This window comes from Ictalurus furcatus, chromosome 17, assembly GCF_023375685.1.
Source record: "Ictalurus furcatus strain D&B chromosome 17, Billie_1.0, whole genome shotgun sequence".
NCBI lineage: Eukaryota > Metazoa > Chordata > Actinopteri > Siluriformes > Ictaluridae > Ictalurus > Ictalurus furcatus.
The window spans coordinates 23,854,563-23,869,829 of NC_071271.1; the positions used below are offsets into that span (position 1 = coordinate 23,854,563).

General features: G+C 38.8%; 1 protein-coding gene across 1 annotated transcript; it reads left to right on the plus strand.

The window, feature by feature from the left end:
* Positions 1–6,865: 6,865 nt before the first annotated feature.
* Positions 6,866–13,603, plus strand: mmp13b (matrix metallopeptidase 13b). The gene is made up of 10 exons (XM_053647732.1): positions 6,866–7,379; positions 8,365–8,603; positions 8,698–8,846; positions 8,944–9,069; positions 10,424–10,579; positions 10,712–10,832; positions 10,958–11,091; positions 12,167–12,326; positions 12,434–12,558; positions 12,953–13,603. Exons 1-10 carry the CDS (start codon positions 7,281–7,283, stop codon positions 13,051–13,053), a joined length of 1,410 nt encoding a protein of 469 aa, XP_053503707.1. The 5' UTR covers positions 6,866–7,280; the 3' UTR covers positions 13,054–13,603.
* The last annotated feature ends 1,664 nt before the right edge of the window (positions 13,604–15,267 follow it).

Genomic DNA, 15,267 nt, shown 5'->3' on the forward strand with positions numbered 1-15,267 from the left:
ATGCCCACATGCTGTGTTATACACAAAAGACCGAATGCATTGTTTAAATTTACTTTCACAAATTCAAGTATTTTTGTTCTAGGCCACACACCCTTGTTTTCCTACTCGTGCTCGGAGACGTCGTCTCTGCTTTTCTGGGAGTCGGGCTTGATGGTGTTTGCACTCAAGTCTTGGTTTGAAGACAGATAGTGGCTTGTTTAAGTTTTTAAGATTGAGTGTTTTTATGTTTAAGTTTTTAAAGATCCATTATTTGCGTCAAATACATACATACACACATATATATACACACAAAAATATATATATATACACATATATACACACACATACATACATACATGTGTCTATATATATATATATATATATATATATATATATATATATATATAGACACACATACATGATCCGCTGTGTCCCTTAAAAGTTGAAAACGCACAGTGGATAGGTAACAATTACGTGAATGCGACTATTTAATGTGATTTGTCGTTTGGATTTTACCGTGTTACTTCACAAACCAGCACAAACGAAGCACAAACGATTGAGACTATTTTGCTGATGTTTTGTGTTGGTGGGGGGAGGGTGGGGGGGTGTCTTGTAGATGTCTTTGATGAATTTCTTCACCAACATGTTGTTGTTTTTTACATCCCTTGTGCTGTGGACTTGTTCTAACCAGGGTTGCCAGGTCTCAGCACAAATCCCACCCCAAATCTTTAAAAAAACATTTTTTTAAAAATGCACAAAGACACAAACATCTGCTTGTTTGTCATTGCTTAGTGCGAACATTATCCACACTATAAACCCTCTGTCCTTCTACCAGTCTTTATAACGTCTTATCTTACACACTGTCCACATTTACACTTTCCCTTTGTTTGTCATAGCCAGTATTTCCAGAAATTGATTAGATTTATTTACTTTAAAACAAGATCTCTGCTGCAGTCTATTTGAAGCTAGCTACATCCCAGTTCTGCCACTTTCATACACGGCTAGTCAACTACTTTCCTAATATGGTCAGCATTTCCTGTTCTTTCCCTTCTTCCAGTTTATGTGTATAAAACGTATTTTTAAACTCGCAGTAATTCCTCTGCGTTACTGAACGACATACTTCCTAGTCCGGTTTCAGTTCCTAGTTTCCGCTTATCACATCTTTCTGTTCTGGTTTTGTACTTATTTCACGTTCACCCTGGTATTCCTGTCAAAGTTAAAGGTTAACTTAAAGGTGCAATAGTCGATTTCTTTTGTATTCCATACTACTACAAATGACCTGAGAAAATATGTTGAACACGATCAAAAATAACTCTTTAAGCCATGGCCTCAGAGTGAGTGTATCACATGGCTGAGAAAACCTGCTTGGAAAACCGCCTTACACTCTGGAGTGCTTGTTTGTGTTTACATGGGCCTCTTCGACTTGTTTGTTTTCATTACCAAGAAAAAAAGCCCACTTGGAAATCAGTATGAGACAAATTTTGTCTGCTTATAGTGTCATAACTTGGCGTCAAGCAGCTGATTGGCGTATCACTTTGCTAACGATGCTAACACGCCACGCTAATACCGGCGCTAAGAGCTCCATCCATCCATCCATCCATCTATCTTCTATAGCGCTTTATCTTTTTCAGGATCACGGGGGAATCTGGAACCTGTCCCAGGAAGCATGGGGCACAAGGCGGGGTACACCCTGGACAGGGTGCCAGTCCATCGCACAATCACATTCACACTCACACACCCATTCATACACTACGGACACTTTAGACACGCCAATCAGCCTACCATGCATGTCTTTGGACTGGGGGAGGAAACCGGAGTACCCGGAGGAAACCCCCGCAGCACGGGGAGAACATGCAAACTCCGCACACACAGGGCCACGGTGGGAATCGCACCCCCGACCCTGAACATGCTAACCACTAAGCCACCATGCGCCCTCGCTAAGAGCTGTCAAAAAAGGACAGCGATTAGCTGAATTTTTGAGCATTTATAGTTGTGCAAGTTGTCTTTCGAGCAGGTGAATATCCGAGTACGCTCGGAAGTGATGTCCTGATGTCACGCCTTGCTATTTCTAACTCTAGTCTAATCACCGTAGGTTCTGGAGGTGGTGCTTTATGTACATTTGTGGGAATATGGGGGGGGGGTTGTTCGATATTCTTCAAAAGCGTATTCAACTCCGTGTACTTAAGTTGCCAGATCTCTCACCTGCATGCTACTATTACCTCGGCTCACGTTTTTTTTTTCCCCTTTTTTCCCTTTAAACGATATACTGTAGCGTCAGTGCACCTCGGTAAAGCCAGGACTAATTTGCATACCCTGCGCCCCCGTGGTTGCCCGTTAATGTTAATGCGATGTCTTAATATCTTTGTTTTGTAAGACGAAGTGTTTACTGTTAGTAAAGAAACGCATCAGTGTTTGTGTGGTTCTTTTCCCACTGTGGCTAACCACCACGCATATCTGAGTGCTATAAGTGTGCCGATGAAAGACCAAAAGTTTATCACCGCTTCCTTAAGCTCGATTTTCACAATACACTCTACTTCTCCACGCCGAAAGATTTTGGTTTCTTTTCTTTCCAACTGCACACATCCGCTGTACCTCCTATCACTATATCACGTCTTTGTCCTTGTGAAGATGTTTGGCAGCGAAGCAGATCGACCAAAATCTCCCTAAACTTCATTACTTTGTGACTCACAGCCCTTTAGGCAGATTCGGATCGTCAGTCCGTGCAACCAGACGGCGATCCGAGACGGCGCTGCATTCCAAGTGTTCATGTCATTGCAAACCTGTGATCTTGTAAACAACCGTGCATGTTTTGTACATTTGTTTGTTGTGTTTCATCCTGTTTTCAATGCCTACCTTCTAAATTCATGGTTGTCACCATGTAATAGTTTAAGTCCAGGATTTCTGTCGCCACATCATAGCACTCAGTGTGTGTGTGTGTGTGTGTGTGTGCTTGCTGCTATCAGGACATGTCCCCACGTGCATCCTGGTAGATTTCTGAACAGCTTACAGTGTATTACAAGAATGTTATTATATGTGTGCGTACTATGTGTCGCTTCTTGTGTAAAATCTGCTAACCTGACGTCCTAATTTGTGTCCAATGCAGGTCAAGACTTTAACGAAGTTATCTGAAGACTTTTGTCACGTCTGAGACGTTTTCTTCAATCCCAATGCCCTCTTTTAAATTGGAAATAAACACAACTGTGCTGCTCAATAGTTTTATCAAACTATTACTATTTTACTAGTTTCTACACCAAAAAAAAGTTTGTTGGAGGAAACTCACCAACATCCCAGAGTTGATGATGTACTGAGGAACGAGATAGAATTCCTCCAAGCTGATGTGTAGGACTGATCAACAGTTTCCGGAAACTTTTAGCGGCAGTTATTGCCACACGAGCGGATCACATCACACCAGATACTGAAAGCAAAGCTTCACATACTTTTCCCACTCATATATATATATATATGTGTGTAATATTGGATCATTTTCCTCAATACATATCGCCATCCATCCATCCATCCATCCATCCATCTTCTATACCGCTTATCCGGTCACGGGGAACCTGGAGCCTATCCCAGGGAGCATGGGGAACAAGGCGGGGTACACCCTGGACAGGGTGCCAATCCATCACACAATCACATACACACTCACACACCCATTCATACACTACGGACACTTTCAACATGCCAATCAGCCTACCATGCGTGTCTTTGGACTGGGGGAGGAAACCAGAGTACCCGGAGGAAACCCCTGCAGCACGGGGAGAACATGCAAACTCCACACACACAGGACCACGGTGGGAATCGAACCCCCGACCCTGGAGGTGTGAGGCGAACGTGCTCAGCACTAAGACACCGTGCGCCCCAAAATACATATCTGATCAAGTATAATATGTTTTGTCTCGTTTGTTTAATTGGGGTCTCTTTATCTACTTTTAGGACCTGTTTGAGAATCTGATGATGTTTTTGGTCAAATTTATGCAGAAATGTAGAACATTCTAAAGGGTTCACAAACTTTCAAGCACCACTGTGTGTGTGTATATATATGTATGTATGTATGTATGTATGTACTAGAGAAAGAAAAGCATGACTTATAAGCGAAAGAAGGAAATAGTACTGCATATATTTACTACTGTACATGTTTTAGTCGCTGTAGTTATTACTGTAAATGTAATTACTTATCATTACTAATACGAGTCCATAACTGTTTCAAGACACTTACGCAGGAATGAGATTTGCGTCAAACTGTCTCCATCTCTATAATTATCTAACCTATTAATATATTATATACTGCAATATAGACATAATTGTTGCTTTAAATATTACCTGTTATAGCTTCAGATCTTGTATAGTACATTCTTTCCATCTAGTATTGTGCATTAAAAGGCTTAAAAGATTATAGAAAATGAGCCACAGGATTACACAGATTGTTTAAAATCAACACAAGGAAATTGTACCTAAGGGACTCTTATTTAATGATAGGTTTTGCTTAAAAAAGATCTTAAGAAGAACGTCATAATGGGACAGAAGTTCATTAGAATAAATCCCAAATCAGAGGTTCAGGTTTTAATTGCAAATTTGAATTTATATATATATATATATATATATATATATATATATATATATATATATATATATATATAAGTTGTATATATGTTGTATGTATGTATGTGTGTGTGTGTGTGTGTGTGTGTGCGTGGTTCAACACATCTTAAATCAGAATGAACATTTAAATCAACAGATCCTTAATGAAATCTTTAAACTAAATTGGTTTACAAGCGTAAATCTTCACCCCGAAGCTCCGTCCCTGAGCAGTTCAGTGTTCCCAGACCTGACCGCATGTTGAGAAAATGCCGAGATGCATTTTTCTTTCACTGTTTACTTTGCAAATCCGCAAAAAGTCCAGCAGCGTATTCCACCTCTCCGCCTCCGTGTGCTATGTTGAATAACGGAGGAGTCAGCATGAGCTAAAAAACTGTCCACTTTACAAAATTTTACTTCAGAACCCTATGACCTCTCGCTGAGGTCATTGTATGCTATGGTTTTTTTTGTTGTTGTTGTTGATTTGCTTGAATGGGAAGAGAGGAAGTGGTCGTGGTACTTTTTCATGAATCATAGTTAGTGTCTTGAGGGATCATGGTGACGGTGGTGCAGGTTTTATCATAACCATACCGTGTACAGTTTCAATGCAGTCGCTTTTTATAGAGTCTCTGAACAACTTGCATTTAAGCCTTCGATCATTCATTCATCTAAAGGTATATGATGAATGTATACTGAGGAATGTATATCTGCGAGATTAAGGGGTTAGTATAAGACATATACAACAGTTGCAGTGTTTTGTAGCTGAAACTTTATATATATATATATATATATATATATATATATATATATATATATATATATATATATATATATATATATGTATATATATATGTGAATTTATTTGTGATGTCACACTCCAGAGTAGTGGTTAAAGTCACATATGAAGGTAGACGCTCAGGGCTTTAAGACTTTGCAGTGTTTCATAAGTATTTCTTTTTTTTTTTTAACCTAGCCTACTAGGTTTAAATGTTCTAATTTTAGTGTTTCGTTGCCAGAAAATTCTATTAAATTCACTTAAATTTTATTCGTATGGTGTTTTTAACAACGGACATTGTCTCAAAGCAGCTTTACAGAATCATATAAACACAGGATAGAGATTTTAAGTGTGTGAATTTATCCCTATTGGGCGAGCCGGTGGTGACGGTGGTGAGGAAAAACTCCCTGAGATGATACGAGGAAGAAACCTTGAGAGGAACCGGACTCAGAAGGGAACCCGTCCTCATCTGGGTAACGACGGATAGTGTGAAAGTAAAAGAAAGTTCATTATGGTGTTTATATGAAGTCTGTTTGTTGAACTAGTCCACTGTTCACTAAAGGAGACCTGAGTGTAAAACTGCATGTGGTAATTGCAGTCTTAAGGCCATCGCTGCACCCGTAGTCCCAGCAACCACAGCGAGAACGTCCATGTGGAATTGAGATCCAAAACCATTTCCATGGTACTTCAAGCGGTACCGTCCTCAGCAATCTCCAGGCTCTCCACCCCTTGGGGTCATCCTCAGGAGCAGGATGTAGCCTCTTTTTTTTTTTTTTTTAATCTCTGTACCAATGTTTTTGTGGAGAGGTGTGAGTTGTTTGCCCAGCAGGGGGCTCACACCCCTCCCCTTTCCTATGGCCCTGCTCAGAAACAGCTAAACCCACAGTAACGATACTCTACACACAGAAACCCAACAGTGTCCTGACTAATCTTATAACAGACTCATGGCAGTAAAATAATTAATTTGTTTATACCGATTAAAAATGTCCGATAAGTCGTTTTCCATTCCTTCGGCAGAATGGAATGTGAGAAAGGCTTAACCCCTGGCTCAGTAACCCCAGATTAGTGATACAACAGCAACGCTTACTCAAAGCAACGTGGCGATGCATCACGGTCATGAGGCACAGCTCTGTCTGGAAATGTTACTAACGGATATGAAGGTGGCATCATGATCAGTCTCTAAGGAACTTCTGTCTAAATTAAGCAGAAGGGTATTCACAGAAGATTAGAAATTTGGTGTGGTTTATTTCAGCATTTTCCTAAAACAGCACATCCTGAAGTGTTTCATTATTACCTCTTCTACCTCTTAGAACATGTCATACATTTTAACTGCCTACAGTTACAGTCGATGTTGTGGAACTCCAGCAAGACAAGATCATTCCTGTTATTAATTACTGTATGTTGTAGCAGCAAAGTCCATTACGTCCATTAGTCCTTTCCCACAACATTAAATGTTAATGTTAATGTTGTGAATTCTTTATGTTTCCAGATTTCTTGAATTACTACCAAAATCTGGTGAAAATATCATGTGAATAACCTCATTGGAAATATATTTACTGAAAACAACGTTGACGCGTCCGACACTTATCCCCCCCCCCCCACGTTAGTTTATAAATAAATAACACAGCATGTTTTTTTTTTTCCTTTCTAAATTCAAACTATAATTACGAACAGGACTCATGTTTTGCGAGAAATCTGAAATCATTCAGTCAAGTTCAGTGATGTAACTGTATAGCCTTTTCGAAGCATTTTTTTTTTTGTTGTTTTTTTTTTAAATAAACCACAGCAGTGCTGCCTCCTGCATTTTTCACACTAAAAGGAAGTGCCCAGGGTACTTTTACATGAATCATGACATGTCGGTGCCGGAGAGGTGGGAGAGCGCTCAGGTCAATATAAAGGCCCCGTGTTTCAGTCGCAGTCACTCACAGATGCACACAGTGAAGTAAACATGGAGATTATAGTTGTGGCTGTACTGTTAGTGACTGTGGGACAGTCGTTTACGAAACCTCTTCCCAGAGACAAGACGGAGAGGTGGCTATTAGCAGAGGTGAGACAAACATTTTCAAAGATGGCAAACACGTTTGTTCTTTTAGTCAGTGGCATGCAAAAATTATCTGAGCAAGTGGAAATATCTTTTAGAAATTATATATATATATATATATATATATATATATATATATATATATATATATATTTTTTTTTTTTTTTTTTTTAAGGTTTTTGAATCTTAATGATGGAAGAAGGCTAACAAATATTTCATATTTAAAATGTTCCAAATCCAGAAATACATCAATGTATGAGACTTTGATGATAATTTTCTTGGCAGATAATTGTGCTTATTTCCAGAAATAAATCCTTAGAAATTAAGCAAGATTTCCTGCTTGAAATAACAAGAAAGATGTCTAGGAATAGGTTTAATATTCTGTCATAATTAAAAAATGTTACCAGAATTTGTCTATATTCAAATCTGGAACGTAATACCATTCAATACTTGATAAATGCCAGGTTCCCTTGGCTAATTATTTTATTTATTTATTTTAAAGAAGGAAAATAAACTTTTTAAATTCAAAATGAATTTAGTTTGCTATCTTCATTATATATTTCTGTGAATGTATTTATTTATTTTTTTCTCTACCTAAAATACATTCTTACTTTTTTTTTTTAATTTACTATTTAGTATTTTATTTACTGAATATTTATTTTCAAATTTTTTTTTTTAATGATGCTTAATTTTATTAAGCCTTCTAAACTTGTTTTTAATTTTAAATGTTATTCCTTTCCTTTCTTATTTAACTTGTCTCTTCATTCCTGTTTCTCTTTTACGTGACATCTGTAAAGCACTTCGTGTCACGTATTAAACGGATGAAAATATACTATAAAATGGTATTATTCATATAATAAAGCCACGTGAAGGTTTTATAGGAGGCTTTGCGTCGGATATGATATTTCTATATCTATAGACATATCTAGATACGTCGCTTCTATAAAATATGGTCCTTGTTTATGTTTCATCTTGTCGTCCTGGTGTTTAGCGATATCTCAGACGGTACTACGACATGCAACCCGGTCTTCTGGGAACATCCAAATCTTCAGACGTGATGACTGAGAAGATCCGCGCCATGCAGGCATTCTTCAAGCTGGAGGTCACTGGGAATCTGGACGACAACACGCTGCAGGTCATGAAGAAGTCCAGATGTGGTGTGCCAGATGTAGCCGAGTACAATCTCTTCCCCAAGAAGCTCAAATGGCAAAACACACTTGTGACGTTCAGGTTTGTCTTGTTTTTCTTAAATTTGTATTGTTTTGTGTATGAATTTATTTATTTATTTTTTTTTTCATTTCGACTATTATCCATTATCGTACAGGATAACAAACTACACTCCTGATCTGAAGAAGGAGGATGTGGATAAAGCCATTCATAATGCCCTGGTGGCCTGGGGTGCTGTGACTCCTCTGAAGTTCAAGAGGCTTCATGAAGGAATCGCAGACATCATGATCAGCTTCGGGAGACTAGGTAGACTCACTTCACGAGGATTCGGTTCCATCACAGAAATGTTCTAAAGTTCTCAGACCTTTTTTCATTTGTCTTCATGGTGTGGTTTAAACGACAGAACATGGAGATCACAACCCCTTCGACGGCCCTGAGGGTCTCCTCGCACATGCTTACCCACCGGGAGAAGGCCTCGGCGGAGACACACACTTTGACGAGGATGAAACATGGACAAAAGACTCACATGGTAACGTACTATCTTATAATTATTAATAAATAGATAACTGCCTTGTTAAAATCTGAGTCCAGAACGTAAAACAAATTTATTTATTTTTTTACCACTAGTCTTTGTACTATACTATCTTTACATAACGTTGCCAATCCAAAGTCTCGCTTCTGATTGGTCAGAAGGTAATGATTGATTTTCTATAACATTAGCTCTGACAAACGTTCTGACCGAAAGGCAGATCACAGGTTTATATTAATGAGTTCATTCTAATATGCTATTGTTTTAACAGTAACAGTTCGTTCACAGGGATTTAAAAATGTGACGTTATATAAGGATGAAAACATATACCTGTTAATATGGTGAGGTAACATAACAAGCCGCGGGTTTTTATTTATTTATTTATTTTTAAAGAAAATGGTCCGTGAATGATTGTTTGCTAACAGGAACGAAGCTTTTTCATGGAACATTAAATGCAACCATACGCAGATAAAAAAGTGTGACATGATGTTATATAATGAATAAAATAATGTAACTGTAGGCAAATCGCTGTTATTCGAGAGGAATTCAACATTTCAGGATAGTAATCAGCTTCGGAGCAGTATCAGGAACTCCCCTTCCATCACACCGCCCCGTTATTGGTGATCTTCCTATTACAGCAAGCCTCCAAGTGTTATAAACATTATAATAACAATAATCATCCAAATATTTGTTACTGGATATTAATTTCTTCTTTATAGAACCATTGTACAGAAGCAGTATCACACTCAGTACTGATCACAGCCGTGCTGATATTCAGTACAACAACGCGCTTGCTCATATGGTATTGCTTAATTATATAGCACTTATAAATGTTCTTATAATGTCGCTGCGGAACGCTGTGTGTGTGTGTGTGTGTGTGTGTGTGTGTGTGTGTGTGTGTAATAACGATGAGGAGCATATATAAATATACTGAAATGAAAAAACTTATTTGTTGTTGACTTTTAGATGCTACTGTACTATATGTTGTGATATGGTGGTGCAGTGGGTAGTGTTGCTGCCTCACAGCTCCAGGGGCCTCAGTTTCGGTCTTCTGTGTGAACTTTTGAAACCTTCTTTTCCCCAAAACATGCTAGTAGGTGTATTAGCGACGCTGAATTGCCTCTAGGTGTGAATGAATGTATGTGCACGGTGTGCTGCGATGGACCGGTGTCCTATTCGGGGTGTTTTCCCGACTCGTACGCCCAGTGCTCTCAGGATATCCAATGCAGTGGTATGAAGTTGAATGAATGAATGAATGAACAAACGGATCTACTGTGACTATGTCGTAAAAAAAAAAAAAAAAAAAGACGCATTTAAATGAAGCGTTAATGAGTTCGTCTTATTTCTCTTGCAGCGTATAACCTGTTCTTAGTTGCGGCTCATGAATTCGGTCACGCTCTCGGTATGGGTCATTCTAATGATCCTGGCTCGCTGATGTACCCGGTTTACTCGTACGCCCATGGGTTCCCTCTGTCTGAAGATGACATCAAAGGCATACAAGAACTCTACGGTAAATACACGAGACTGGTGGCTACAATACAACGAATGGAACGATATACTGTAAAATATGCATTTCTTTCGATTTTGATTGCTACGCCAATCCAGTTGTAACCATTTTTTCGTGTTTCTGGCTGATTCACAGGCCCCAACCCGGATCACGAGAAAGTCAAACCCAAACCCGAGGCTCCGGACAAATGCGACCCTGAGTTAAGCATCGATGCCGTGACAGAGCTCCGTGGAGAGAAGCTCATTTTCAAAGACAGGTGCTAAACGATGACGCTAAACGTTTCCAGTGATTCCGACTCACTCTAACGATCGACTTCATCGTTGCGCCATTGGTTTTTAACCCGAACTCTACATTTAAATGTGTTTCTACTCCACTTGGCAGATATTTCTGGCGTGTGCACCCACAGTTCACTGAACCTGAACTCACGCTCATTCAATCCACATGGCCTCAACTCCCCAAGAAAGTAAACGCAGCTTATGAGAACCCGGAGAAAGATATCGTCATCATATTCAGTGGTTTGTGTTTCTTTTCACGTAATGTAATGTCTTGTCACTGTTTGTCACTGTCTTGTCACTGTTCATGATGATAAAATTATAATTACAATATATCATATTTGTAAAAATAATAATAATAATAAAAAAATCACTATTAGCTATTTAGCTATTTTCACTTCTAAGCACCAAAAAATAAATAAATAAAAGAGCACACTTCAAAATAATTTATTTGGCACCATGAGCTGAGTGAACCAGCTATCGAAACATGGCACCGAATAGCACTAGCTAGCAAATATCACACGAAAACACACTATGTAATTAAAACTAAGCCATTGCAAACTAGCTAACGTTATGCTAGACGTAGCATGCTAGCTAACATTAAGCTAACATTAAGCTAACTGCCATGTAAGCCAGGCTTGATAGTAAGTTAGTAAATATTAAAGTCAAAAACCCAGGCTTGCTAGTAAGCTAGCTAACATTAGGCTATGTTCACTAGCAAGCTATCCTAACTATTATAATGTCATTAGGCAGGTTCGCTAGCAAGCTAGAAAACATTAAGCTAATTATTATGAAATTAAATCATTAACTTGCCTTCTTAGCAAGCTATCTAACATTGGACATATCTAACATTATACCGAGTTAACCAGTAGCCAGGTTTGATAGCAAATTAGCTAACTTTATGCTAACTATTATATATGCTAAGCTATTACAAAACAAAATTGTCTAAATAAGCTAATTCTCAAACGCAAGTTAGCTAACGTTTGGCAGACTATCATGTAAATAAGACCAAGCACTAGCTAACATTGGGGGAAACTATTTTATAATTAAAAACCATTAGCCAGGTTTGTTAGCAAGCTAGCTAACAAAAGGCTAACTATTGTACTGCAGAATAGTGGGCAAGTTGCTAAGCTAGTGCTAGCCTTCATGCTCCCAGATTATGTGATGGAGGTGATGAGAAAGAGCTACAACTGGCCTATGTCTTGTAATTAATCATTGTAGCGTTCATATTATTAATATTATATGTAGTGTAATATGGATGTATATAATAGTATGATTAATATTATTGTTATATTCATATGTTTATTAAATGTTCAAGGTATCAGAATGTGGGCCCTTAACGGTTACACCCTGGTGCCGGGCTACCCAAAATACATCCACAGGCTGGGATTCCCTAAATCCGTCCGCAAAATAGATGCTGCGGTTCACATTCGTGACACGGGCAAGACTCTGTTCTTCACTGACGAGGACTACTGGAGGTATTTCTTCACTTCTTATCTTATATTTGGTTTCCAGCACACTAAGGCAAAGTCAGAATACCGTGGGTGCAGAATGCGGAGCTCACCGAGTTCGATTTCATCCACAGTTACAATGAACAGACTGGCACCATGGATCCCGGATACCCCAAGTCCATAATGGACGGCTTTCCTGGGATGCAAGAGCGAGACGGGGACGAGGTGGACGAGGTGGACGCCGCCACCTACAAAAATGGTAAGGATGGATTTATTTGTGCTTTACGTAGTTCTTATTCAGCATTGTGTTCGGTACGGGGTACGAAATAAAACACGACATGGGTTTGCTGTTATAGGAAAATAATCAACGACTGGGTGATGTAAGGGAGTTACCGTTACCGTCCCAAAGTCGATTATTTTCCTATAACAAGACGTCCCGGAGTGTTTTATTCCTCTTACGCCACAGCGACTGGTCCACGATTACGATCTAAAATGTACTCAAGAGCGCCACGTCATAATGTTATCTGTTTGTACTGTAGAGGACTTAGTTCCTGTTACCGCGTCCCAGAAGAAGAGAAACACAGCTTGTCATGTTAGAGTCCAATCCAGAACATCTGTCATTGTCTTCTCCCTTTGTGCTTCCTTTTAAACAGGATACTTGTACTTGTACCACGAGAACCTGCAGTACGAGTACAGCTACAACAAACGGAAAGTCGTCCGCATCACGAGAACTAACGACCTGCTGAACTGCTGAGCTCTGACAACGCGCGTGTCTCGAAACAGTCCCTTTATTACTTTCTTTTTAAAACAAAGTGTGACGGTTCGTTTTTTTTTTTTTATTTATGAATTTGTAACGACTGAGCTGGTTCAGTTTTAAAAAAAAAAAAAGAAAAGAAGAAACAGTACTGATTATTTATGCATGTATTTATAGTTTGGTGGAATTGTACCTAAGGGCGATGTTCATAAGGCTACATGACTCCCTTTATCACACGTGCCAGGTGTCAGAAAGACCTCTTTTCACTCGGCTCCGGTGCGTTATGTCAATTTGACATCATCACTGACAAAAGCGCTGTTTATAACAATTGATATAAGTCTACAGAGATCTTATTCCCGATAAGCGGCTTATTCCAACGGGCGTCAGGTGTCATAAAGACCTCTTTTGTCAGTTTAGATGTCGGTTAACTCGGGTGTTATGTCAACTTGACATCATAATTGACAAAAAAAAAAAAAAGTATGACAAAAACCTATACAGATCTTACTCCAGATAAAGGATATGCCAACAGACGTCAGTTGTCGTAAAGAACCGACAGCCCTCTCTACCACCTGAGCCACTACCACTTAGCCATTTCATTGAGGTGTTATAACAACTTGACATCCTAGTTGTCTTTATGACAACTGACATAAACCTTCATGGAGCTTATGTCATGTACGGGATTATTCCAACAGGTCTCAGGTATCATAAAGTCAGACACGATGTCACGTTGACATAACACCTGAGTCGAGTCACATCGTAACCGACTCGGATGTCTTTACGACACGTGTTTGAACGAGCCGTTATACGGAATAAGATCTACGTACTTTTATGTACATTTTCATAAAGACTTCTTCTGACATAACATCTGAGTCACGTGACGTAGAATTTTGACCAAATACGCTTGTGTTATCAGTTAAGTTTCCTAGTACAGGACACATTACCTTAATAACATTACTTGTCATGTGACGAATATAGAAGTGCTCTGAGCTACGAAGTCAGGTGTCATGACGTTCTAATGGACTGCAAATCAGCTCAGAGAGTGACATGACACAACCTCGACAACAACAACAAAAAAAAACATCTACGCCAGTTAACTTCCCATCAAAACTAATAAAAGCACTCTTTATAACTGACTTCGTCTTCTGTACTAAGCCGTTATAAACAGTCATGTAGGGTTCGTGTAGCCTTCTGAACACTACCACTAAGTAAAGTTTTACATACAGTTTCATGAGTCTGGAACCATGTTGAATAAATTAAACTTGTGAAATGCCTTTCCACTAAATCTGATGCTGACGTGACGATGAATTAAAGTGAATATTTAATGCGTTATTTATTCGTACAGTAGGAAGGCTGAAGAGTGAAATAAATTCATACAGAAATCTTTTTTGCCTCTGTGTATTCTCTCTTCCACTGGAATGCTTTCGTATTTACGTTCAGTTATTTGACTGGTGCTTTAATCCAGACTGACTTACAACTGAGGAAGGATGCAGATCATAATAATTACTAATAATAAAAACTGTAATAATCGCCCAATAGTGTTTCCGTTCAGTCGCTAGTAAGCGGTGAACTATCGCTGACCCCATGAGGACACCGTATCGTATGAACATGATCCGAGTATACGGTGATAACAGGATGAGCCATGGACTACACTAAGCCAGCTAAATAAGTACATCGGATAGCATAATAACACCCATGTGAAATAACTAAGGAATAAATCACTTGGAGGTGTGCTGTTATAGGAGAATAATCAACGGCAGGATGGTGCGATGAAGTGGAGTTACTGATATCACACCAAAGCTGGTTGTTTTCCTATAACAGCATGTCTGAACTGTTTTATATGTCTTATACCACGTTTTCTTTGGACAGGAATTACAGTAGTGTTCGACACTTGTGAAATGCCTTTCCTCTAAATCTGATGTTTGGCTGTTAACTGTTTATAGAAGCTCAGTACAAACGACAAAGTCAGTTAGAAAGAGTGCTTTTATTAGTTTTATTGGGAAGTTAACTGCGTGGTTTATTTTTGTTGTTGTTGTTGAGGTTGTTTTGTCACTTTCTGAGCTGATTTGCAGTACATTAGAACGTCATGACACCTGACTTCATAGCGCCGAGTAATTCTATATTAGTCACATGACAAGTAATGTTATCAGATGAAAAATCTTACTTTTTATCCTGTTTATAATTGCGTTTAGTGTTGTGGAGGTTCCTGTTATCACT

Excerpts from the sequence above, each read along its gene's own strand:
- mmp13b (XM_053647732.1), top strand. The coding sequence starts at position 7,281 with ATGGAGATTATAGTTGTGGCTGTACTGTTAGTGACTGTGGGACAGTCG. Across the intron at positions 9,070-10,423 it reads ATGGACAAAAGACTCACATG|CGTATAACCTGTTCTTAGTT; the intron begins GTAACGTACTAT and ends TTTCTCTTGCAG. Across the intron at positions 12,559-12,952 it reads CGCCGCCACCTACAAAAATG|GATACTTGTACTTGTACCAC; the intron begins GTAAGGATGGAT and ends CCTTTTAAACAG.